The 27,851-nt window shown below is 46.5% G+C and overlaps 1 protein-coding gene across 2 annotated transcripts; it reads left to right on the forward strand.

Moving 5' to 3' along the window:
* The first annotated feature begins 284 nt into the window (after positions 1-284).
* Positions 285-27,496, forward strand: LOC134983970 (zinc finger protein 501-like). Of its 2 annotated transcripts, none has more exons than XM_063949615.1 (5): positions 285-453; positions 2,390-2,545; positions 9,732-9,923; positions 10,405-10,528; positions 22,977-27,496. In XM_063949615.1, exons 2-5 carry the CDS (start codon positions 2,468-2,470, stop codon positions 24,074-24,076), a joined length of 1,494 nt encoding a protein of 497 aa, XP_063805685.1. In that variant the 5' UTR covers positions 285-453; positions 2,390-2,467; the 3' UTR covers positions 24,077-27,496. The 2 variants fall into 2 exon arrangements, with proteins under 2 accessions (XP_063805685.1, XP_063805686.1); XM_063949616.1 differs by having other exon boundaries at positions 10,450-10,528.
* The last annotated feature ends 355 nt before the right edge of the window (positions 27,497-27,851 follow it).

The following is a 27,851-nucleotide window of genomic DNA, read 5'->3' on the forward strand; positions in this document are numbered from 1 at the left end:
AAATGACCGCAGCTGTCCTGCGCAAAAAGGGACAGCGACTCCTTGATGAATTCTATATCGTTTTCGTCCCTAGCGTTTGTGTCCACTCAGTGTAACGTCACACGCTCTGTACGTCGTGGCTCGCAGCTCGACCGAAATAGACGGGAACAGCAGCCAATCAGCGTGCGCGGAGCGGCTTAGATACACCGCCTATCCCGTTATTCAACCAATCACAGCTGAGAGCAGCGTGGGTGGAACTCTGGGCACTCGGAAAGATAAAGTGAGCAGAATCCGGCGATGGTTTGGAACGCACAACCCGGAAGTCAGTTCCAGACTGGCACACTGCTGCTGCCCTGAGCTCTGTGGGGAGAAAACTCTTCTGTATTTATGACACAGGGATTTATTATTGTAGGGAACCAGCACACAGGAAGGCAGGAGCCGGCTGCCAGTCATAGCAGCAGTATATACTCCTAGGTAGATGGCTCTTCCTCACAGTGGTTTGCTACATTTGCACATTTTGCCATGACCATGCAGTCAGCATTTTCATAGCATTGGTCTGTATACAATGCCTCAGACTTATTGGTGGAGAAATATGGGGGGAGAGGGGGAGAGAAACAGGATAAGAGAGAGACTGGAGGAAGAGGGGGAGTTAAATGGGAAAAAGAGGGGGATAAAACTATAGCAACATCGGGCACCACCGCTACAGTGTAGTGCGCGGGATACAGCTAACGACAGGTCTGGAACATTAGTTTTTCCATTTATGATCATTGTATTACTAGGTTCTGCTCTCTGACACTGTGCTAGTTTTATAACTTTATGTAATGGAACATTGGACAAACGGAAGCTGGGATGGCAGTAACGCGGCCCCATATCTTGTTTATGACTCACTGAGAGGACTTATGTGGGTCTTTATGGCGTTCATCTGTATCAGAAACTATTGATCTGTTCCTTTTCTAACAACCCTTAGTAGGAACAGGAAGAGAGTAGAGCACACATTGCTGATGTTGGGTTCAGTATGATTCGCTGATGGACAGAATGCTGGCAGTCAGAATACATGCAGCGGCATCCTGTCCAGCAGAATCCCAACAGCTCCCCATTAAGCTCCCTAACCCTCACCTTTTCCCTAACCTAACCCTCCCTGCTTGGTGCCTAACCCTCCCTTCCCCGCTGCCTAAACCTAACCCTCCCAGCTTGTTCCCTAACCCTCCCTTCCCCGCTGCCTAAACCTAACCCTCCCAGCTTTTTCCCTAACCCTCCCTTCCCCGCTGCCTAAACCTAACCCTCCCAGCTTTTTCCCTAACCCTCCCTTCCCTGCTGCCTAAACCTAACTCTCCCCGCTTGGCGCCTAACCCTAACCCTCCCCGCTTGGTGCCTAACCCTCCCTTCCCCGCTGCCTAAACCTAACCCTCCCCGCTTGGTGCCTAAACCTCCCTTGTGGGCGCCTAACCCTAACCCTCCCCGCTTGGTGCCTAATCCTCCCTTCCCCGCTGCCTAAACCTAACTCTCCCCACTTGGTGCCTAACCCTAACCTCCCCTCCTACGAACCTAATCATCCCTCCCTGGTACCTAACCCTAACATTACCATCCCTAAACCCTAACCCCCCTTCTAATGCCTAATCCTAACCCTCCCTTGTGTGCGCCTGACCCTCCCTTCCCCGCTGCCTAAACCTAACTCTTCCTGCTTGGTGCCTAACCCTAACCTCCCCTGCTAAGTGCCTAAACCTAATCCTCCCTCCCCGGTACCTAACCCTAACCTTCCCATCCCTAAACCCTAACCTCCCCCCTTCTAATGCCTAAACCTAACCCTCCTATCCCGCTGCGGTACGCGACCACGTTCCGCTGAAAGAAGGTTCTGCATTCCGGGTGTTGGTATTTAGACTCCAGTGTACCTGCTGCGGACGTGATTCGGGCGTCAGTATTTTGAGAGCCGGGATCCCGTCCGTCGGTCCGCTGACTGCATCCCCCGATGTTCAGGTAGTTGAGCGATTATTTCCAACTGCGCGTGCACACGAATTTCGGAAAACCCCCGTACAAGTGATGTGTGATTCTGGGCGATGACTGGGCGGTGGCTATTAATGCATGCAAAAATGGTCCATTGAGTAGGCGTGTTATGAGCGTGTCTCTGTCATGTCAGTGCAAGTGGTTGCACCTAGCTTAGGGATGCGGCAAGTTTTGATGTTGGCATTTTATAGCGTGCACGGGAAAGTGGGCATCTCAGCCCTTGCACATACTGCCACGCAGCTGTGCACAAGGGAAGGAGCTTGTATACCATTCGTATACACTCCGAGACCAGCGACCGCCAATAGATGCTGCTGCATGTGGCTCAGAATTGGGCCCTTAGTGTTTTATATTTGATTATATTATTAGACACTGTTCCATTTATACTCTGTAATGTTTATTGTTTTTCTAGACCGTTGAGCTGCAAGGATCAAGAGAGTTGTTTGTAGACGTCACATCAAAATGAAACAACCTGTATAGATCAGTGAGGATGGGCAAGGACCAGAATCATATGGCTGACAAGATATTAAATCTTACCCTGGAGATCATCTACCTGCTGACTGGAGAGGTGAGGGAGTCTGGGAGTGTCACAGTGACATCACTTTTATCTCTAGTACTAACACAGGAACCTGAAATAACCAAAAATTAATTTGGAAGGGGCGCTTTAAGCTGTGGCTCCAATTTATAATTAGTAGCGACTGTCTATATAGGGTAGTCACACCTATAACATTACAAAAAACAAAATTAACTAAACAATGGTAAGACAGCGCTGACTGAAATGAATTGTAATTTAAAATATTATTTAATAATTAATCATTATAAAAACATGTAATATATAACATATAAAAATAATATCTCACTGCTTTGATACATTCATAGTCACCATGCATGGATTATAATTCATAAGTTGCTTATTGGAATATCCCTGTAGGATCCGCACATTCGAAAGTCCCTTATCCTGGGGTTGTAGCACAGTCCCCTGGCCGAATTTTGTATTGAAGACAACGCTGGAGGATTAACTGTCCCAGTGGTTAGGCAGTACAACGGGGAGGTCCTCACCAGTATTGCGTGGCAGTCTTTCAAGTTCGGTCCTTGTTGTTGGATTAGGGTGTAAATAGCGCTATTTTCCAGTGTCCATAGGGTTCCAAATGTAAAAAGATATCCAATGCAGGTGACTTAGGCTAACACTAAGGTGTTAGCCTAAGTCACCTGCATTGGATATCTTTTTACATTTGGAACCCTATGGACACTGGAAAATAGCGCTATTTACACCCTAATCCAACAACAAGGACCGAACTTGAAAGACTGCCACGCAATACTGGTGAGGACCTCCCCGTTGTACTGCCTAACCACTGGGACAGTTAATCCTCCAGCGTTGTCTTCAATACAAAATTCGGCCAGGGGACTGTGCTACAACCCCAGGATAAGGGACTTTCGAATGTGCAGATCCTACAGGGATATTCCAATAAGCAACTTATGAATTATAATCCATGCATGGTGACTATGAATGTATCAAAGCAGTGAGATATTATTTTTATATGTTATATATTACATGTTTTTATAATGATTAATTATTAAATAATATTTTAAATTACAATTCATTTCAGTCAGCGCTGTCTTACCATTGTTTAGTTAACACAGGAACCTGACTGGGGAGGTGAGGGAGTCTGGGAGTGTCACAGTGGCATCAGTCTTTTCTCTAACGTCCTAGTGGATGCTGGGGACTCCGTAAGGACCATGGGGATTAGCGGCTCCGCAGGAGACTGGGCACAACTATAAAGAAAGCTTTAGACTACTGGTGTGCACTGGCTCCTCCCACTAAGACCCTCCTCCAGACTTCAGTTAGATTCTTGTGCCCGGCTGAGCTGGATGCACACTAGGGGCTCTCCTGAGCTCCTAGAAAGAAAGTATATTTAGGTTTTTTATTTTACAGTGAGATCTGCTGGCAACAGACTCACTGCAGCGAGGGACTAAGGGGAGAAGAAGCGAACCTACCTAACAGGTGGTAGTTTGGGCTTCTTAGGCTACTGGACACCATTAGCTCCAGAGGGATCGACCGCAGGACCCGACCTTGGTGTTCGTTCCCGGAGCCGCGCCGCCGTCCCCCTTACAGAGCCAGAAGCAACGAAGAGGTCCGGAAAATCGGCGGCAGAAGACTTCGGTCTTCACCAAGGTAGCGCACAGCACTGCAGCTGTGCGCCATTGCTCCTCATGTACACCTCACACTCCGGTCACTGATGGGTGCAGGGCGCTGGGGGGGGGCGCCCTGAGGGCAATATATGACACCTTGGCTGGCAAATCTACATCATATATAGCCCTAGAGGCTATATAGATGTAAAATTACCCCTGCCAGTATTCCAGAAAGAGCGGGAGAAAGTCAGCCGAAAAAGGGGCGGGGCCATCTCCCTCAGCACACTGGCGCCATTTTTCCCTCACAGTTCCGCTGGAAGGAAGCTCCCTGGCTCTCCCCTGCAGTCTAAACACTACAGAAGGGTAAAAAAGAGAGGGAGGGCACTAAATTTAGGGGCAGTATAGATATATATATATATGATATATAAAAAAGCAGCTATAAGGGAAAACACTCATTTATAGTGGGATCCCTGTGTTATATAGCGCTCTGGTGTGTGCTGGCATACTCTCTCTCTGTCTCCCCAAAGGGCTTTGTGGGGTCCTGTCCTCTGTCAGAGCATTCCCTGTGTGTTTGCGGTGTGTCGGTACGGCTGTGTCGACATGTTTGATGAGGAGGCTTATGTGGAGGCGGAGCAAATGCCTGTAAATGTGATGTCACCCCCTGCGGGGTCGACACCTGAGTGGATGGTGCTGTGGAAGGAATTACGCGACAGTGTCGACTCCTTGCATAAAAGGTTTGACGACATACCTAATGTGGGACAGCCGGCTTCTCAGCCTGTGCCTGCCCAGGCGTCTCAAAAGTCATCAGGGGCTCTAAAACGCCCGCTACCTCAGATGACAGACGTCGACACGGATACTGACTCCAGTGTCGACGACGATGAGACTAATGTAACTTCCAGTAGGGCCACACGTTACATGATTGAGGCAATGAAAAATGTGTTGCACATTATACCGGTACCACAAAAAAGGGTATTATGTTTGGAGAGAAAAAACTACCAGTAGCTTTTCCTCCATCTGAAGAGTTAAATGAAGTGTGTGAAGAAGCGTGGGCTTCCCCTGATAAAAAGCTGGTAATTTCTAAGAGGTTACTAATGGCGTACCCTTTCCCGCCAGAGGATAGGTCACGCTGGGAAACATCCCCTAGGGTGGATAAAGCGCTCACACGCTTGTCAAAGAAGGTGGCACTACCGTCTCCGGATACAGCCGCCCTGATGGAATCTGCTGATAGAAAGCAGGAGGCTATCCTGAAATCTATATATACACACACAGGTGTTATACTGAGACCGGCTATTGCTTCAGCCTGGATGTGCAGTGCTGCTGCTGCGTGGTCAGATTCCCTGTCAGAAAATATAGATACCCTAGACAGGGACACTATATTGCTAAACGTAGAGCATATAAAAGACGCACTTTTATACATGAGGGATGCACAGAGGGATATTTGCCGGCTGGCATCCAAAATTAGTGCAATGTCCATTTCTGCCAGGAGAGGGTTATGGACTCGGCAGTGGACAGGAGATGCAGATTCCAAACGACACATGGAAGTTCTGCCTTATAAGGGTGAGGAGTTGTTCGGGGATGGTCTCTCGGACCTCGTTTCCACAGCAACAGCTGGGAAGTCTACATTTTTACCCCATGTTCCCTCACAACCAAAGAAAGCACCGTATTATCAGGTACAGTCCTTTCGGCCCAATAGGGGCAAGCGGGTTAAAGGCGCGTCCTTTCTGCCCAGAGGCAGAGGTAGGGGAAAGAAGCTGCAGCATACAGCCAGTTCCCAGGAGCAAAAGTCCTCCCCCGCTTCCTCTAAGTCCACAGCATGACGCTGGGGCTTCACAGGCGGAGCCAGGTACGGTGGGGGCCCGTCTCAAATTTTTCAGCAATCAGTGGGCTCGCTCACGGGTGGATCCCTGGATTTTTCAGATAGTATCTCAGGGGTACAAGCTGGAATTCGAGACGTCTCCCCCCCCCCCCCCCCCCCCCCCCCGCCGTTTCCTCAAATCTGCCTTGCCAACCACTCCCTCAGGCAGAGAGGCAGTGTTACAGGCAATTCACAAGCTGTATTCACAACAGGTGATAGTAAAGGTACCCCTACTTCAACAAGGACGGGGGTACTATTCCACAATGTTTGTGGTACCGAAACCGGACGGTTCGGTGAGGCCCATTTTAAATTTGAAATCCTTGAACACATATATAAAAAAATTCAAGTTCAAGATGGAATCGCTCAGGGCGGTTATTGCAAGCCTGGACGAGGGGGATTACATGGTATCACTGGACATCAAGGATGCTTACCTGCATGTCCCCATTTACCATCCTCACCAGGAGTACCTCAGATTTGTGGTACAGGATTGTCATTACCAATTCCAGACGTTGCCGTTCGGTCTATCCACGGCTCCGAGGGTCTTTACCAAGGTAATGGCCGAAATGATGATACTCCTTCGAAAGAAGGGTGTTTTAATTATCCCGTACTTGGACGATCTCCTGATAAAGGCGAGGTCCAGAGAGCAGTTGTTGGTCGGGGTAGCACTATCTCGGGAGGTGCTACTACAGCACGGCTGGATTCTAAACATTCCAAAGTCACAGCTGGTCCCTACGACACGTCTACTGTTCCTGGGGATGGTTCTGGACACAGAACAGAAAAAAGTGTTTCTCCCGGAGGAGAAGGCCAAGGAGCTGTCATCTCTAGTCAGAGGCCTCCTAAAACCAAAACAGGTGTCGGTGCATCACTGCACGCGGATCCTGGGAAAGATGGTAGCTTCCTACGAAGCGATTCCATTCGGCAAGTTTCATGCAAGAACCTTTCAGTGGGACCTGCTGGACAAGTGGTCCGGATCGCATCTTCAGATGCATCGGCTGATAACCCTGTCTCCAAGGACAAGGGTGTCTCTGCTGTGGTGGCTGCAGAGTGCTCATCTTCAAGAGGGCAGCAGATTCGGCATACAGGACTGGGTCCTGGTGACCACGGATGCCAGCCTTCGAGGCTGGGGGGCAGTCACACAGGGAAGAAACTTCCAAGGACTATGGTCAAGTCAGGAGACTTTCCTGCACATAAATATTCTGGAACTGAGGGCCATTTACAATGCCCTAAGTCAGGCAAAACCCCTGCTTCAAAACCAGCCGGTGCTGATCCAGTCAGACAACATCACGGCAGTCGCCCATGTAAATCGACAGGGCGGCACGAGAAGCAGGATGGCAATGGCAGAAGCCACAAGGATTCTCCGATGGGCGGAAAATCACGTGTTAGCACTGTCAGCAGTGTTCATTCCGGGAGTGGACAACTGGGAAGCAGACTTCCTCAGCAGGCACGACCTCCACCCGGGAGAGTGGGGACTTCATCCAGAAGTCTTTCAAATGATTGTAAACCGTTGGAAAAGGCCACAGGTGGACATGATGGCGTCCCGCCTAAACAAAAAGCTAGAAAAATATTGCGCCAGGTCGAGAAACCCGCAGGCGATAGCTGTGGACGCTCTAGTGACACCGTGAGTGTACCGGTCGGTTTATGTGTTCCCTCCTCTTCCTCTCATACCAAAGGTACGGAGGATAATAAGGAGAAGAGGAGTAAGAACTATACTCATTGTTCCGGATTGGCCAAGAAGAGCTTGGTACCCGGAACTTCAAGAAATGATGTCAGAGGACCCATGGCCTCTACCGCTCAGACAAGACCTGCTGCAGCAGGGGCCCTGTCTGTTCCAAGACTTACCGCGGCTGCGTTTGACGGCATGGCAGTTGAACACCGGATCCTGAAGGAAAAGGGCATTCCGGAGGAAGTCATTCCTACGCTGATTAAAGCTAGGAAAGAAGTTACCGCAAACCATTATCACCGCATATGGCGAAAATATGTTGCGTGGTGTGAGGCCAGGAAGGCCCCAACGGAGGAATTTCAGCTGGGCCGTTTCCTGCACTTCCTACAGTCAGGGGTGACTATGGGCCTTAAATTGGGTTCCATTAGGTCCAGATTTCGGCTCTATCGATTTTCTTCCAGAGAGAACTGGCTTCACTACCTGAAGTTCAGACTTTAGTTAAGGGAGTGCTGCATATTCAGCCCCCTTTTGTGCCTCCAGTGGCACCTTGAGATCTCAACGTGGTGTTGGATTTCCTAAAGTCACATTGGTTTGAGCCACTGAAAACCGTGGATTTGAAATATCTCGCGTGGAAAGTGGTCATGTTGTTGGCCTTGGCTTCGGCCAGGCGTGTATCAGAATTGGCGGCTTTGTCATGTAAAAGCCCTTATCTGATTTTCCATATGGATAGGGCAGAATTGAGGACTCGTCCCCAGTTTCTCCCCAAAGTGGTATCAGCTTTTCATCTGAACCAACCTATCGTGGTGCCTGCGGCTACAAATGACTTGGAGGCTTCCAAGTTGTTGGACGTAGTCAGGGCCCTGAAAATCTATGTTTCCAGGACAGCTGGAGTCAGAAAGACTGACTCGCTCTTTATCCTGTATGCGCCCAACAAGTTGGGTGCACCTGCTTCAAAGCAGACTATTGCTCGCTGGATCTGTAGTACGATTCAGCTTGCACATTCTGCGGCTGGACTGCCGCATCTTAAATCAGTAAAAGCCCATTCCACGAGGAAGGTGGGCTCTTCTTGGGCGGCTGCCCGAGGGGTCTCTGCTCTTCAACTTTGCCGAGCAGCTACTTGGTCGGGGTCAAACACGTTTGCTAAATTCTACAAGTTTGACACCCTGGCTGAGGAGGACCCAGAGTTTGCCCATTCGGTGCTGCAGAGTCATCCGCACTCTCCCGCCCGTTTGGGAGCTTTGGTATAATCCCCATGGTCCTTACGGAGTCCCCAGCATCCACTAGGACGTTAGAGAAAATAAGAATTTACTCACCGGTAATTCTATTTCTCGTAGTCCGTAGTGGATGCTGGGCGCCCATCCCAAGTGCGGATTGTCTGCAATACTTGTATATAGTTATTGCTTAACTAAAGGGTTATTGTTGAGCCATCTGTTGAGAGGCTCAGTTGTTATCATACTGTTAACTGGGTATTGTATCACGAGTTATACGGTGTGATTGGTGTGGCTGGTATGAGTCTTACCCGGGATTCAAAATCCTTCCTTATTGTGTCAGCTCTTCCGGGCACAGTATCCTAACTGAAGTCTGGAGGAGGGTCTTAGTGCGAGGAGCCAGTGCACACCAGTAGTCTAAAGCTTTCTTTATAGTTGTGCCCAGTCTCCTGCGGAGCCGCTAATCCCCATGGTCCTTACGGAGTCCCCAGCATCCACTACGGACTACGAGAAATAGAATTACCGGTGAGTAAATTCTTATTATCTCTATTACTAACACAAGGACCTGACTGGGGAGGTGAGGGAGTCTGGGAGTGTCACAGTGACATCACTCTTATCTCTATTACTAACACAGGGTCCTGACTGGGGAAGTGAGGGAGTCTGGGAATGTCAGTGACATCACTCTTATCTCCATTACTAACACAGGGACCTGACTGGGGAGGTGACATTACTCTTAATATTGAACCCATGGACATATTTTCATAGTTTGAGGATGTTTTTATATATGACCGATACATTCATGTGTCTTTGGGTTTTTCTTTTTTAGTTGAATGTTAAGTTCAAAATTAGGTTTTACAGTTAGGTAATTGATTTGTTTTTACTAATGTCTCTCAATACATAGGAGTACACAGTAGCGAAGAAGGAATCAAATGAGGTTTTGATACCTAGCAGCCTTCCCCATGTGTCGGGAGGACTGATCAGGACCCAGAGCCCCATCACTGTGCCTCCACCTCACTCACTGATACATGAGAGGCACAATGACCAGAAGATCCTGGAACTCACCAACAAGATCATTCAGCTGCTGACTGGAGAGGTGACTGCTGGTAATGGGACATTATACAGTAACACCAGGGGATGTGTCTGGGTGATGACTGGAGAGGTGACTGCTGGGAATGTCTGGGTGATGACTGGAGAGGTGACTGCTGGGAATGGGACATTATACAGTAACACCAGGGGATGTGTCTGGGTGATGACTGGAGAGGTGACTGCTGGGAATGTCTGGGTGATGACTGGAGAGGTGACTGCTGGGAATGGGACATTATACAGTAACAGCAGGGGATGTGTCTGGGTGATGACTGGAGAGGTGACTGCTGGGAATGGGACATTATACAGTAACACCAGGGGATGTGTCTGGGTGATGACTGGAGAGGTGACTGCTGGGAATGGGACATTATACAGTAACACCAGGGGATGTGTCTGGGTGATGACTGGAGAGGTGACTGCTGGGAATGGGACATTATACAGTAACACCAGGGGATGTGTCTGGGTGATGACGGTATCATTGTGTGTGTCAGGTTCCTATAAGGTGTGAGGATGTCACTGTCTATTTCTCCATGGAGGAGTGGGAGTATATAGAGGAACACAGGGGTCTGTACAAGGACATGATGATGGAGAATCACCGGCCCCTCACATCACTGGGTAAGAGGAGACTGTTATGTAGTGTAATGGAGAGAGCAGCTATGGGGGCCACCTAGATACACATCATCTGATAATCATATATATCAGAGAGAAAAAAATCAACCTGGATCTTTACTGCCTCTGAAGACTTTATGCCAATGGTTTCCAAACTTTTTTTGAATCACGGCACCCTAGAGTATCAGAATTTTTTTTCACGGCACCCCTGGGTCAAAAGTTTTTTTTGTAGAAATTCAGAAAAAAAATATGAAATTAAGTAAATTGTGTTTCTCTGGCTGGATCCACAGGTTATCCACAGGATAACATTGGGATATGCCGGAGCGACAGCGGAAATGGCACCAAATAGTCACAAGCTTTCTGGCCTCCCAGGATGCATCGGGTCTTCACCATATAGTCCCGCCCATTGACTCCGTCAAATCAGTTTTTTGTTTGGTGCGGCAGGATCCGGACCATGGTCACAGGGCTGCTGTTAAAGCAGCCTGAAGCTTTTATTATTTTATTTTTATAGTCTTACTATGTTTTTTATTTTTTCTTGAGTGAATTTTCTTAATAGCGTCTTAAACGCATACTAGAAAGAGTCGCTCCAACAACTCCCCACCGGGTCGCAACAACGCTCACCTTTGCGGTACAGTGCTGTCTCGACGGGCGTCTGTGTCGGATGTTCTAGCAGGTCCAACAAAGGTAACCAGGCTGTGGCCGGAGCATTTGGAGAAGGTAAGTCTATGGATTTCCTCTTACTAGGGGGTCCGGACATAGCTACACTGCATTGGAGGAGACTACAAACAGTGTGCTGATGCGCCGCCACTCTTAGGTGCGACAGTGCTATGCTTTAGGGATCATAGGCGCCAGGACTAGGTTGAGGCCGCGATCCTTAAAGTTTAAGTCAACATGGGGAGTCAGATGCTCTCCTGGTTGCCCCTCCCCCAAGTTCATGACCAGTTCCCGCACGTCTCCCGTCCATGAACTAAATGACCTCACTTCCGTCTCAGACGCTACCACGAGGGTCCTCGGTCGCAGCTTAGACGCCGCGGTTGTGTACACTAGAGATTGCCGGACCGAGTCGCAGGCCGTAGCATCTGCATACACGTAGCATTCACTGAGCTTCTGTGTCCGTTAGTGAGCATCCGTGTCTCTCATCAGTTATCGGAGCGGCAGTGTACACCAGTAGCGTCTGAATCCACTCAGCGTCTTGCGAGCGTATTTGATGGATATGGAAGTGTGGGGAGTCTCCCTGTATCCCGCTCTATGGAGGAAGGGTTATACAGTACTAAAATTCTCTCTACTTGTTAGTATGAATTGTTAATTTGGGTACATATTGCATATGAGACCTATATATTACTGTTATTTTTGCATGTTATGTTTGAAAAAATCCAGTTAAAAAACAGAAATACAATTGTCCCACTTACTGGTAAGTTATATAATGGTGATAGTATTCTCATATGACAATGTCTAATATTTTAACATGTGACTGACCGCTAGTATGTGTGCTGACTTTTATGTTGTCAGTTCTGTTCTGAATCTCAAATCAGGTGCACGGCTGTGGTCACATTGATTATATATATATATATATATATATATATATATATATATATATATATATATATATATATATATATATATATATAATCAATCTCACATCAAACAAGCAGCGGCACTCTGAGGCTTTATCATGGTGAAAAATAAAGTGCAAATTTATTCCGTATCACAACAAGGCCAACGTTTCGGGGCTCGTCTACTCCTTTGTCACTTTTGACTCACCTTGACAAAGGGGTAGACGAGCCCCGAAACGTTGGCCTTGTTGTGATATGGAATAAATTTGCACTTTATTTTTCACCATGATAAAGCCTCCGAGTGCCGCTGCTTGTTTGATGTGAGACTTATATGCAATATTTCCAGAGGGCACCGGAGCCAACTATGTATGTGTGTGTGTTTGATTTTTAGTCACAGATTGTGTAGTTGTAAAACAAAATATTTTACTATGTCTGTGAGCGGCAAAAGTGACAATGACTTATCAGGCACTCCTACATCCCTAACATGTTTATCTTGTAAAACAGGGTTAATTGGAATAGGCCAGTTAGTCACTTATGAGGGGTTATGTGCAAACTGTTTTGCTTATCGGCAAAGTAAAAAGCAGGAGTTGGTTCAGCAACCAGTAGATCCGCCATGGAGCATGTTCGCACAGACTTTGTCTTCAATAGCGGATAGATTACCTTCGGCACTTCCACCCCAGGGAATAGGTTATACTATTAACCCATACATGCAGCTCCCTCCATATGGTTTGGTTCCAGTAGCCTCTACAAGTAACCAGGTTAACCAAGGTGCAGGTAAGACTACTATAGATACGTCTATGTTGCAGACTACACAAGATGATACAACAGATGATGATACAGTATATTCAAATACTCCGTATGATGATCAGTCGCAGAGTTTCAGCTCAGAGGATATAGCTGAGCTTATTGATGCAATGAAGGCTATTCTCTCTGTGGAGGAAGCGGCCAAAACAGTGTCAAAATCTAAAGCACCTGTGTTTAAACGAACAAAATCAGTTAAGACTGAATTCCCAGGGTCAAAGGATCTGACGGAAATGATGGAAGAAGCCTGGGCTACGCCCAGTAAAAAATATAAGATTCCAAAAAAAGTGGGATTCTTATTATCCATTTCCAGCTGCGGATTGTTCAAAAAGAGAAGTTCCTCCTAAAGTAGATGCACATGTACTGCGACTTGTGCATAAATCTGCTTTGCCATTGTCATCTACCTCACTAAATGATGTCACAGACAGAAGGGTAGATAGCTTCTTGAAAAAAAAAAAAATCTCTATCAGGAGCAGTGGTAAGACCAGCTATGGCTTCAGCCTGGATGGCAAGGGCAATGGTCGAATGGGTGGAGGAACTAGAGAATGACCTCTCTCCTTCTAGTAGGGAGCAGGAGTCTCATCTAGGTCGTATCAAACAAGCTGCCCAATATTTGGAAGAAGCAGCAATTGATATGGGTACGATTGCTTCTAAAGCATCAGCCTTGACAATAGCCGCTCTTAGAGCAGTTTGGCTACGCACTTGGAAAGCAGATGCAGAATCCAAGAAAGAGTCTGAAGCATTGCCTTTCACTGGTAATATATTGTTTGGAAAACAATTGTCAGATAATCTAGAATCGGAAGCTGAATCCAAAAGGTCAAATTTCCGGCTAGTTATAACCCTAAGACTAGAGGGTCAAAATTACGGCCATTTCGATGGCAAGGCAAAGCAAAAGCTAAAGAAGAGCCTAATACCCCTTTCAGACATGCTCTAAATTCCCAGGTTTTTACACATGAACGCGCATCAACCCAGGAATTTGGTTTGTTTGAAAGGCACCGACCCGGGAATGTGATCCGGGTCGCCAACCCTGCAATTGACCTGAGTTTTTCCCGGGTTTTTCTTCCAGGGTTGGCTTCCCGGGTTAAGTCTGAAAGGCGCGACCTGGGAATTTGCTCTCTGGCTGCATGAAAAAGGTTTTCATTGGTCAGAAAGGGCCGCCTGATGCCTGCTGATGACCTCATCAGTGGCAGACAGAGGGGAACAGACGCCACAGCAGTATGGGAGGAAGCAGAGAGCTTTGCTGTGAAGTGTGGCAGTGCCAGAGTGCAGAAGGTACACAGAGCTGTGCATGTATGTGTGCCAGTGCCAGAGTAACACAGAGCTGTGCAGAGAAGTCTGCAGAAGTGTGCCAGAGGGTGCCAGTGAAGAGACTGCCATTTTGTTCATAATGGCTCACTGGAAGGAGGAGGAGGTCCAGGAGCTACTACATTTGAGGGGTGAGGAGGAAATTAAATCACAAATAACAGGGACTGTTAAGGATGCCATGATCTATGGCATCATTGCAAAGATCCTGTCCAGCAGAGGTATTGTGAAGACACAACAGCAAGTTCTTAACAAACTAAAGTCCCTTAAGAAACAATATACCAAGATCCATGACCACAATGGAAATCGCAGTGGTATGGGAAGGATGGAGTGGCCCTTATATGAACTGTGCAGCAACGTGTTTGGCCATACAGCACTTAGCAATCCCGTTGCCCTATCCTCATCTAGTGATGCTGGCACGCTGTCTGTTATACTATCAGCCGCAGCTCCATCATCTCCAGAGTGCAGCCAGCAGAGCCCGGCATCATCGCAGAGCCTATTTGATGATGATCCAGATGTTGATTCGGATGTCACCATCATCATCGATCCAAACAAGGCTACAGATGTGACAGCATCGTCGCAGAGCACGGGGGACGATTCCCTACCACAGACCCAGGGAGACAAGCCTACCCTACGCTCAAACAGTAAGTTTCCGGCATTATCATTGTCAGAGATATATTTAACATATAGTATATAACAATAGTTTTATGTAGTATACTAACAGTAATGACTATGATATTGTGACGTAATAGGGTGTTATTATTAAACTGTACCTGTTGCTGCGTTTATATTGTGCTAGCGTATGGTAACCGCAAGCACATATGTATTCATATATTTAATAAATCTATTTGTCCAACTTACACTTCTGTGCCATATCCCATTGTTACCTTTTGAAATGGTCAAAAAAAATTCTGTTTTGTTTTTTAGTTTACACAGTCCCGCCTCGTAGGAAAAAGAAGACCAAATGGAGGTAGCTACAAAAGCCATGACAAATATCCTGTGCGACCAACTACGCAGAATGGATTCAGATTGGCAGAGTCAAGAGGATGCAAGATTGCAAAAATTTATGGACAATGAACGTGAACTGCAGAGGAATTTGCTAACGCAAATGGTAGCTATGCAGGATAAGATCAGCAGCGAGAACCGTGAATTCCTAGGTCAGCTTTTTTCCAAAATGACCTCTACACCACAATTTACAAACACTCATTCTGACCTACAATCGCATTCTCACACCACATTTGGTCCAAAAACACGATATGCCCAGCAAGGCCAGTCTCCCCCATCTTTTGGGCCTATATCCCAGTATATGCAACAAGCCCAGTCTCCACCATATTTTGGGCCTAGATCCCAGTATATGCAGCAAGCCCAGTCTCCCACCTCTTTTGGGGATACTCACCAGTTTGCGCAGCAAGCCCAGTCTCCAACATCCTTTAATTCGACCTTGAATACATTGAAGAATAGACCGAGAGGTCCAGAATTTGGAGATTCATTATCTAGTACAACTCCAGAGGAATCTACTCCCAGAAACCACAGTACCAAATTCTCTAATGTATACTGTGCACATACAGTAAATGTTTGTTCTATGTTTATTGGTTGGGTATTTTGCCCATAACTTTATTTTTGTTTAATGTTTTGTTTGTGAAATACGTATGTTTAAAATGCGTACGTTTGTCTTAAAAAATTCAGGTATTGCGCATACGCTCATAATTATGAGTACATCATACACCTTGGTCTTATGATTATCTCGTTTGTATTTTTCACTGCAATACCGCAGCACTTTTTTTTTAATGTAGAACAGGGGTCTTCAACCATTGCCCTGCAGCTGTTATGGAACTACACTTCCCAGCATTTTCTGCCACCGTTTAGCATGGGCTAAAATCTAAAATGTGGATGGGCATGCTGGGAACTGAAGTTCCATAACAGCTGCAGGGCAAAGGTTTAAGACCCTTGTGATACACCATGCCCTTCGGCAAAACTACTTTTTTGCACTGCAATACAGCAGCACTTTTATGTTATGGCTAAAGTGGGTGTAATGCGCCTGTCATTCCTAAAAAGTTTTTGTACTATACCATATATGTCCTCATAATTGGGAGGATCTCATTAAAGATGCAAAAGATGTGCACACACGTTTTACAAGTTGAAAAAAAACTTTTATTCTTTCTAAAATAAACATTTTTGGAACAGAAAAACTGGTGTTCTATTTATTGGTATGTAAATATGAAATTACTGTATTCCTAACATGGAATTTAATAGCCTGCCCTCCCCTTTGCATGACCTCATTATTATGTGTCTGCAAACCGTCCCCTTAAAATGATGACACTGCCTTTAAAAACTGAAAAATCCAGCTTATGTCTGAAAGGGGCCAACCCGGGAATTTCCCGGGTCTGTGGTGTAGTATGAAAGGGGGTCTGAAGAAAAACCCGGGTTTTTGCTGGAGAGAAAATACCGGGCTTGAGCAGGGTAATTCCCGGGTCATATGTCTGAAAGGGATATAAGCAACCCCGGTTCAATAGATCAGCCAGGGGTAGGAAGCAATGGGCTAGTAGAAAGCCAGCTTCCAAGACAGAATTGAAGCCATCAGTCTGAAGATATGGGCCTCCGCCTGGAGGATTCCAGGGTTGAGGGCCGACTCCTTCAGTTTGCACACATATGGCAACAGTCGTCGACAGATGCTTGGGTGCAGAAGGTGGTATCTCTCGGTTATGGTTTCCCCTTCAGGAGGCAGCCTCCTCAAAGGTTTTTTTGCACCAGCCCATCTCGAATAGAATCGAAAGCCAGGGCCTTGCAAGAAGCAGTTCAGAAATTGCTTCAGTCTGGTGTAATTATCCCAGTACCACCGTTGCAACGGGGACAGGGTTTTTACTCTAATCTTTTCTTGATTCAGAAACCAAATGGGTCGTTCCGACCAATTCTCAATCTCAAAATGTTAAACAAATACATTTGGATTCCAAGGTTTCACATGGAAACACTACGCTCCATAGTTTTGGCCATGTAACCGGGAGGTTACACGGTATCTCTGGATGTACGGAATGCTTACCTATATGTGCCCATAGCACAGTCTCATCAATGTTACCTCTGGTTTGCAATCCTTCAGCAACATTTTCAGTTCCAAGCTTTGCCCTTCTGGCTAGCAACAGCACCCAGGGTGTTTACCAAAATGATGGTGGTTATGGCAGCTTATCTCCGCAAGCAGGGGATAAGAATATTTCCATACCTCGACGACCTGTTAATCCTAGCACATTCGCAGGAATTGCTTTTGAGCCATCTTCAACAGACAGTAGTTTGTCTACAAAGACACGGGTGGCTCATAAACTGGGAAAAGTCGGATCTGAATCAGTCACAACGGATGGTTCATTTGGGGGCCATATTGGACTCAGGTCTACAGAGAATTTTCTTGCCAGAGAAAAAGATAGCCAAGGTGCAGGTCATGACTCAGGAGTCATTGCACACTCAGACAATGTCAGTCCATGCAGCAATGAGACTGTTGGGTCTGATGGGGTCAACCTTTGACGTGGTGGAATATGCACAATTCCACTCCAGACCTCTACAGCACCTTATTCTGACCAAATGGAACGGAAATCATCAGACAATAAAAAAGCAGATGATAAAGTTTCCGGTAGATGTAAAAAGGTCTCTAGCGTGGTGGCTACAGACAGACCATTTAAACAAGGGGAGACCCTTTTGGATAAAAGAGTGGCAAGTCATGACAACAGATGCCAGTCTTCAAGGCTGGGGAGCGGTGCTCAAAAGCCTTTGGTTCCAGGGAAAATGGACCATAAGGGAAAGTCGCCTGCCAATAAATCTGTTAGAAATAAGGGCCATTTATATGGCTCTAGTTCAGGCAAAGGACAGTCTGCAAGGAAGACCTGTCCAGATCCACTCAGACAATGCAACAGCAGTAGCGTACCTCAACCATCAGGGAGGAACTCGCAGCAAGAGACTGATGGAGGAAGTGACTCACATACTGAAGTGGGAAGAGCTCCATCATCCAGCATTGTCAGCAGTGTTTGTTCTGGGATCCGGTCTGAAGATCGTCAGTGTCTAGGTCGACAATGTTTAGGTCGATCACTATAGGTCAACAGTCACTAGGTCGACAAGGTCAAAAGGTCGACATGAGTTTTTCAATTTTGGGGGGTTCCCGGTCACTCTACGAAGAAAAAGACACCAAAAAACATAAAAAACTCACGTCGACCTTTTGACCTGTCTACCTAGAACATGTCGACCTAAACATTGTCGACCTAGACGCTGTCGATCTAATGATCCACACCCGTTTGTTCCAGGAGTACTGAACTGGGAAGCGGATTTTCTCAGTCGACACTCCATTCAGGAAACCGAATAGGCATTAAACCCAGAAGTGTTTCAGACTCTAGTAAACAGATGGGGTCTGCCAGAGATAGATCTCATGGCGTCGCATCTAAACAACAAGGTTCCAAGGTACGGATCAAGGACAAATGATCCCGGAGCGATCCTTGTAGACGCACTGTCAATGAATAGGAAATTTCATCTGGCATATCTGTTTCCTCCAATATCACTGTTACCCAGGGTAGTGAGAAAAATAAAGCAAGCAAAAGCAAAAGCAAAAGGAGTCATAATTCTAATAGCTCCAGCTTGGCCCAGAAGGCATTGGTACACAGATCTACTAAGGATTTCCATGGAAGCACCAATACTGCTCCCTCAACGTCCAGATCTGCTAATGCAGGGTCCTTGTTGTCACAGCCATCTGTATCGTTTGTCTTTGACGGCGTGGCTGTTGAAACCTCTATCCTAGAAACTAGAGGATTTTCAAAACAAGTAATTCAAACTATGCTTAGAGCAAGAAAGCCTTCTTCAGCTCGTATTTATCATCGAATATGGCAAACCTATAATCATTGGTGTAGTGAAAAAAGTTGGAATCCAAGATCTTTTAAAGTATCCAGGATTTTGGATTTTTTACAAGCAGGATTGGATAAGGGATTGAAAGTAGCTTCCTTGAGAGTTCAAGTATCAGCATTAACTGTATGGTTTCAGCGAAAGATTGCTGATTTACAGGATGTGCGTACTTTCTTTCAGGGAGTTGTACACATTCACCCTCCATTTATTCCTCCTGCAGCTCCCTGGGATTTGAATCTGGTCCTTAAAATCCTTCAGGGACCTCCGTTTGAACCACTTAAGAGAGCAGATCTTAAATGGTTAACGGCTAAAGTACTCTTTCTATTGGCAATGGCGTCTGCTAGAAGAGTGTCAGATTTAGGAGCACTGTCGTGTAAGTCTCCTTTTCTAATTTTTTCCCCAGATAAGGCAGTTCTCAGAACTAGATCTGGTTATCTTCCGAAGGTGGTTTCAAAGTTTCACCTGAACGAGGAGATTGTAGTCCCAGCTTTTCAGGTAACGGGACTTTCTGCGGGAGAAGCGTCGCTGGACGTGGTCCGGGCGTTAAGAATCTACGTAGATCGTACTAGTGCCATCAGGAAAACAGATTCTCTCTTCATCCTCTATGGTTTCCATAGAAGAGGGTGCTAGTACACAGACGCTGGCAGGATGGGTCCGAATGGTAATTTCAGAAGCTTATTCTCGTGATCATCTCCCTGCTCCGGCTAATGTCTCTGGTCACTCTACACGTAAGGTAGGTCCTTCATGGGCAGCACAACATGGTGCTTCAGCAGAACAGATTTGTAAGGCAGCCACATGGTCTTCCATTAACACTTTCATTAGACATTATGCCATGGATACTTTTGCCTCTCATGATGCTGAATTCAGGCGAAAGATTCTCCTGTCTAATCAGGAGCGTCCCCACCACTAAAGTGGCTTTGGGAATCTCAATGTTATCCTGTTGATATGCTGTGGACCCAGCCAGAGAAATATTTGTTATGGTAAGAACTTACCGCTGATAACGTGATTTCTCTTATGTCCACAGGTATCCACAGGGGACCCTGACGCACCTGATTTGAGGATCTTGACAATCACTAAACCTCTTCCCTCTTGAATGGAAGGGTGTGCATGTGTGTTCTTATCGCCTAAATAGCTGTGGAAAGAACTGATTTGACTGAGTCAGTGGGCGGGATTATATGGAGAAGCCCCGATGCATCCTGGGAGGCCAGAAAACTTGTGACTATTTGGTGCCATTTCCGCTGTCGCTTCGGCATATCCCAATGTTATCCTGTGGACATAAGAGAAATTATGTTATCAACGGTAAGTTCTTACCATAACGTCTATTTATATGTCATCCTTAGGGTCAGTTATGTGGTGAGGGACAGGATTCACTTCTGTTTCTCCACATATTTTATGATTGGAAGCCACCAGCGCTGGTTTTGTCTGTTATATTTACCATAAATAATTTGACTTGGTCCTTGACCACCAACACGGGTCACCCCTGCAAGTACCCAGAGGCACTTCAGGGTGCCTAGCCACACATTTTGAGATCACTGCTTTATGCCACATCTGGGATTGACTAGATATACCTACTCGCCCAGGTTCCTGCTGGAGACGCATTACTTTTTGGATAAGCCTTCGCACCCCCAGAAGAGTGGGCTTCCTAGTGAAGTTGGCAGAATGAGGAGATAAATACAGAGAAAGGAATCGCGTTAGTTTTAGCCCCACCCCCTATTCAACTGAGCGCAGAACATGGCATTTAAGCATGAGGGGGCATGGCTTAATGACGCAACTAGTTCAGCTCCATCCCCTTCACTGCCTACCTGCTACTCCTCTCCGGCTCCGGACAGGCAATTTAAAAAGTCAGGATTGTCAAGAGCTCAGGAAGTTTAGCTAAGCTACAAAAGTTATTACATTGATACCAAACCGACATCGTTTTTTTTTTTTTTTTATGTTAAGACTCTCATCCAACATCCATAAACTTGTGGAATAATATGGGCCCTCATTCCGAGTTGATCTCTCGCTAGCTGCTTTTAGCAGCAGTGCAAACGCAAAGCCGCCGCCCTTTGGGAGTGTATCTTAGCTTAGCAGAAGTGCGAACGATTAAATATTTCCATGCAGTTTCAGAGTAGCTCCATACCTACTCCTACCTTGCGATCACTGCAGACTATTTAGTTCCTGTTTTGACGTCACAAACACGCCCTGCGTTCGTCCAGCCACTCCCCCATTTCCCCAGGCACGCCTGTGTTTTTATCCGTTACGCCTGCGTTTTTCAGCACACTCCCCGGAAACGCTCAGTTACCACCCAGAAACACCCACGTCCTGTCAATCACTCAACGATCAGCAGTGCGACTGAAAAGCGTCGCTAGACCTTGTGTAAAACGGCATAGTTTTGTGTGAAAGTACGTCGTGCGTGCGCACTGCGCACCATACGCATGCGCAGAAATGCCGCTTTTTGAACTAATCGCCGCGCTGCGACCGAAAGCAGCTAGCGATCAACTCTGAATGAGGGCCACGGTTCAAATGGAGACTGTCCCATTCAGAGACGTGCGCTAATATATTTGCAGCTGCTTTATTGTATGCAGCTGCCGTGCAAAAGTCTGCAGCTGTCTCCGTCGTCTGCATTTGCCCATAGGTGGCATCGTGAATACTAGCAGACAGTAGCGGATCTTACCACGGGCAAGCAGGACTTTTGCCCGGGGCGCCGCCTTCCGGAGGGCGCCGCACCGTGGCAAGATCCGCCACTGCTGCCCGCTGTGTCCCCCGTCCGCCTCCGCTGCCCGCTGCCGTCCCCGTCCGCCTCCTGTGAAGGGAACTAGACGCTATGCGTCTAGTTTCCCTTCGTGGAGAGTAACTTTGAGCGGTGCGCAATGACATCATCGCGCACCGCACAGCAAAGGTCCTCTCCACTAAGGGAACTAGACGCATAGCGTCTAGTTTCCCTTCGTGGAGAGGACCTTTTGCTGTGCGGTGCGCGATGACATCACCGCGCACCGCTCAGCATTCAAGCGGCGCTAGCAATGTACAGGGGGCGTAACTGACCACGCCCCCTGTATTAGGCCACACCCCTTTTCCTGCCCGGGGCGCAGAGCGCCCTTGAACCGGCCCTGCTAGCAGATACATACAAAGACGCAGCATCGGTTGCAGATACTTGGATAATCAACCATCTGTAGCCCTAGACTGTTAATCACTTTGGCAATAAATATTTACCACGAGCGGCATCGCTAAGGTACCCTGGCGCGTGCACAGTGGAATTGGGATGCATGCAAAGTTTACCAATAATCGATAAACTCGTTAAATATCGGCATTGCTGAAAACTCTCAATCAGGCCCCAAATGTGTTAGAGATAAGCCAAGTGCATTGACTTACTGTGTGCTCGCCCTCCAGACTGTGACTGTGTCTGGGGGGTGACCAAATAGCCTATAGAAGGTGGTTGGCACCAGAGACTGAAGGTTGGACTGATCCATTGCTGCAGCGGCTGGTCCCTGGTGTCTTCATGCTGACTCCCAGCCGGCGGTGTTGTCAACGTTTCAGTTGTCTGTTTAGTATATCTCCCCTCCTTTTTTTTTTTAGTTCTGCGCCACAGCCCCACCTTCACCTTTGCCACTGGTACCGTGGCATTGTGTGTAGATGTTGTTATATGACCCAGAGTAGGTGGTGAGCAGTCTCACTTATAACTAGTGCTAAATAGATAATCTACGGTCACTACAGTAATTAAAGTTTCCCTGCGATAAAAGCAGACACTAATGGCAGTTGACGCGTTTCGCCAAATAGACTATCCAATTGCTTGTTGACATGAGCACAAATTGCATACTTAGGCTAATATCTTATACTAAAATGTTTCATTAAATCACCAAAGTGGCTATACTATAACACTCCTAACCATCATTCCAATACTCGTATAATCTTTTCTAGCGGCAGCATCCATCTTTCCGTCCGTTTATTCCCAGCAGGTGGACACAGCAGCGATGATACCTCGGAGGAACTTCTCCTTTTATCTGATGATTCGGAAATAGAAGATCACGACGTGACATCAGATTCTCCGGGAGAAAACATTGTTACCTCAAACGTCCATCCAGCACATCACAGTGCAGATATTTTGTCCAATCCCTCTAATCCTGAGGAATGTTCTCCCTATTACGCAGATATTGTTACTGGTGATGCAACTGTTACTGGCGGTAAAAAGTCTCCCTCCGCGGAATGTGAAAATTGTTTTACTCAGAATGTAAATTTAAATATCGATCAGAGACCCCGTGTGCGCAAGAAGCCATTTTCATGTTCTGAGTGTGGGAAACGTTTCACATGTAAATCAGCTGTTGTCAGACATCAGCGAAGTCACACAGGTGAGAAGCCGTTCTCGTGTTCTGAGTGCGGGAAATGTTTTACGCGTAGATCAACTGTTGTTAGACATCAGAGAACTCACACGAGTGAGAAGCTATATCCATGTTCTGAGTGTGGGAAACGTTTCACATGTAAATCAGCTGTTGACAAACATCAGGCAGATCACACGGGTGAAACGCTATATTCATGTTCAGAGTGTGGGAAACGTTTCACCTGTAAATCAGCTGTTGTCAGACATCAGAGACTTCACACGGGTGAAAAGCCGTTCTCGTGTTCTGAGTGCGGGAAATGTTATACGCGTAAATCAACTCTTGTCAGACATCAGAGACTTCACATGGGTGAGAAGCTGTATCCATGTTCTGAGTGTGGGAGATCTACCATAAGTAAATCAGCCGCTGCCAGACATCAGAGAACTCATACGGGTGAGAAGCCGTTCTCGTGTTCTGAGTGTGGGAAATGTTTTACACGCAATACAACTCTTATTGGGCATCAGAGGATTCACACAGGGGAAAAAGTATTTTTGTGTTCTGATTGTGGGAGAAGCTTCATGCACAAATCAGCTCTTGTCAGGCATCAGCAGCTTCATAAGGGCAGGCAGCGGTTTCCGTGTCCCAGTTGCGGGAAATGTTTTACACACAAGTCGGCTCTTGTCACTCATCAGAGAATCCACGCAGGCGAGAACCCGCTTTCCTGTCCCGCTTGCGGGTAGTGCTACATGAAGAAGTCAGACCTTGTTATGCGTGGGAGAATCCACACCGGTGAAAGTTCTGTTTGCGCAAAAGTGTTTCACACAGAGATAACATCTTGTGGAGCATCGTTAAGTCCACTCCGGTAAGTTGCCGGTTTAGTGTCTTTATTTATTTTTGATTTTTTCCAAGAGAAAAAACATTTATTAGAAATGAGAACACTTTTTTTTTTTTGGTATATTGTGGACGGCTATCTTTCAACCACCAATTGTGCGTGGTTATACAGCTTTCTTCCAAAATGTCTAGCAATTCAGAACACTCCAAATCCTCTTCCCAGCATGCATCAGTTCAAAGGCTTCATTAATAGAACAGAAGGGCAAATTGTGAGTCTCGGGATTCATCAACCTTAATTTTCTTAGATTCAGAGACCAACGTGGGTTCACTCTCTACACTCTTCCAACCTCCAAGAGCAGTTCCTTTCCAGTCATCAGCTGAACTGGGCCCACTTTGCGGAACATTCAGAGAAATAACGGTGGTCTCCAGCTTTAACTCTCACACCCACGCGCTACGTCCGTTACACCGGTCCTCCACACTGCAGACCATCACTAAATAGGCGCACATTTCCCACACCCGTCGTCCTCGCACATTGCACCACTAATGCCCTTCGTTTCTATCCTTAACAAATCCCACTCAACCTACATTTCACGCGATTGGGTACTGGTTATCACATGTTATTAATTTCCACACATTGACCTGTTTCAACACCATTTTAACCATTTGGTGCTGAGGTTGCAAACGACTTCACTACACCTAGCCTTCTTACGTCACCCAATCTCACTCCACTTTAGCCCTTAATTCCCAATCTATACCTGATTTAAACACAGCAGCTATCGTGACACAATGTTTATAGCACTACCCACACCTTCCAAGTCACGGCATTGACCCCCGTTCATTTCCTTTAACCCCTCCTATACCTACCCCTTTACATCTTCTCAACCTCTTGCCTATACCCTCATGCCACAAAGCCATGGACACCTGAATTCATCATCACAATTTGCATACACTCTTAATTCTCCACTTATCACCCCCTATATTACCCCTATCTAGTAGGAGCAACCCTCACGCACCAGTGGCACAGATATATTTAAGCACTACAATTTGGGTGACCGTAGTTATTTGCAATGAGCCCAATAACAAAATGTTCACCTTCTTTTTCATTCCCCAACCCCGTCTCTAACCACCAGTGTCTTCCACTGCCCCCCTGTACCATGAAAAACATTTATACCACCGATCTGCCGTGAGAATCGGCCTTTAGCACTCTTTGAAAAGGACCTGTTTGCCTAATGCGTGCCATGTTTTCAGCTTTACCCAGTCATATATCTTCAGAACTAATTATATCACTGTGTCAGGCCGCACACATTGAATGTTTATGTGTAAAATTGACATACCACCTAAATAAACCAACCCATGAGAACTCCATGGAAGGGGTTTCTATATCTTTGATATCTTCTAATACTCTTGCGCTAGAGAACACTTCCGTGCCATAACCGTTGCCTAGCAACCGTGGATGCATTCCCTGGCTCATTGCCTACGCGATCGGATAGCACTAATAGACCAGGTTAGCTTCCGGGATCGTACCCGGACAGCTGCATTGGTTGAATAGCAACAGCAGTCACAATCGCCGCCTGTCACTACCTTGATTGGTAGTACACTAAACCGGCTGGCGTTTTAAAGCCCCTGGGTCACTGACAGAGGCACCCGGGAGAAATCAAGCCCGAGCAGCGGGCGAAACGCGTGTTCCACCTCCGGTCCACGGGATGAGTTTCCAGGCAGCGATGGCCAAGACAGAGGGTTGGGAGAGTGGCCTTGAAACTAGGTTATGCGGAAGGGTACGCTTCAACCTGTGCTCACGGTCCTGGGTCCAAACATCGACCACAATTGCCTTTTAGTAAATATGCCCCACAGAGAGCAAGGACAGGTTCAGTCCTCAATCTCCTATCTAATATACCCGAAAATCGGGTGATCCTCCCGGCTGCCCGGAAGAGTAGACATTTCTCCTGAAGCGGTGGCCAATGACGCGATTTGCATTGAAGTGCATCATCTTGGCTCCACCCTGTTCTTCACAGTGCCAGTAATCACAGCATTGTCTAGTGGGGGGGGAGGGGGGAGCGTGTTGAACCACAATGATGTGATTGCATTGCCATGCCCCCCAACATTGCCCACTTCTGCCACACTACACCCCATGCAGTGCCAACCTAGAGTGAGCAGCCCAGACATCGGCAACTATGACTTCTTTCATGTGTCCTCTGTCTACAGTTCCATGTCCAGCTGACCCCAGGCCAACATTGTTACTGGATCATACAGCCCAACAAGAGCCTCTGCAATCTGTCTGTACCAATATGCACCATGTATAGGCTTACCATACTATCCCTTTAAACTGGGATACTCATGAATTTCAAGCCTGCATTTCACCTAGTTTAATTCAGCCACAGAACCTGTGTAATCCATGAGCGACCTGGTTTGTATGGTAAGCCTAAACATGTAGCACTTACCCTTGTGTATCACATTGTAGCACTTACCCTTGTGTATCACATTACCCTATAGCGGTGTATTCAATGCTTGTCGGATCCTTTCCGACGGATACTGCTTTCCTGTCAGATTTGGCCGTTCCCGACAATGCCAATCCGACTTATTTTTAAAGTTAGATTGACATTGTTGGAAACGGGGCTAAAACCTCTCGGTTTTGGCAGCGGAATCCAACAAACACTTGGATCGTCGGCTATTCCGTCGACCCACGTGTTTTCCGACGTCGGAAAAAAAAAACGGCAGCCAAATTGAATAGGTCGGAACAGTTTCCGACCAAAAAAAGTCAGAAACTGCAGTCTTTACGACAAGACGGCATTTCCAACTGCAATTGATTACCCCCCATAGACTGTAGGCATACGGTTATCGTTACCTCTTTGTCTGTTATTACACCTCATTACGGTGTACGCCCCCAATTATAAAGCACTAAAGAATATGCAGGCGCTATATAAATACATTTTTTTTTCTTATTTGAGTACTCTTTATTGCTTTTTTACATACAAAAAATACATTCTCAACATACAGATACAAACCAACAAACATATAAGATAATGCTATACAATATATATGGCTGTATAGGTGGAAGGTTTTACATATGCACCAGTTTTATCTCGTATCCCTTTTTAATTGTATAGGGACAATTACTATTATTAATATATGTATTTAAATAATCGAATTGGGTATTTTTTTTGTATGGAAACAGCTTTAAGCATGAATATAACCATTACTGAATGTATCATTCATTACTGATTAATGCTAGGAGGCTAATATACATATTCTATATTTGTATACCTAAACATATATATCCCAGTGCTGTAACTAGACATATTAGCGCTGTGTGCAAGAAACCGCATTGGCACCCACCCCATATCCAAAATAGGGCCAGTGCGCAAGTGGTGTGGCTTCATGGGGAAGGAGCGCGACCACAAAATAATACAAATTCATATTAAGCTGGACAGTAGCCTCCTTTATTCAAATTACTCCACACAGTAGCACCACTTACACATATTACACCAGGTAGAGCCAATTTTACACATTACGCCAGGTAGAGCCTCATTTTACACATTACTCCAGGTAGAGCCCATTTTACACATCACGCCAGGTAGAGCCCCTGTCACACATTACGCCAGGTAGAGCCCCCTTTTATGCATTATGGCAGGTAGAGTCCCCCTTTACACAGTACAGCAGGTAGAGCCCCCTTTTACACAGTATGGC

The sequence above is a fragment of the Pseudophryne corroboree genome (genome assembly GCF_028390025.1).
Source record: "Pseudophryne corroboree isolate aPseCor3 chromosome 3 unlocalized genomic scaffold, aPseCor3.hap2 SUPER_3_unloc_3, whole genome shotgun sequence".
Lineage (NCBI taxonomy): Eukaryota > Metazoa > Chordata > Amphibia > Anura > Myobatrachidae > Pseudophryne > Pseudophryne corroboree.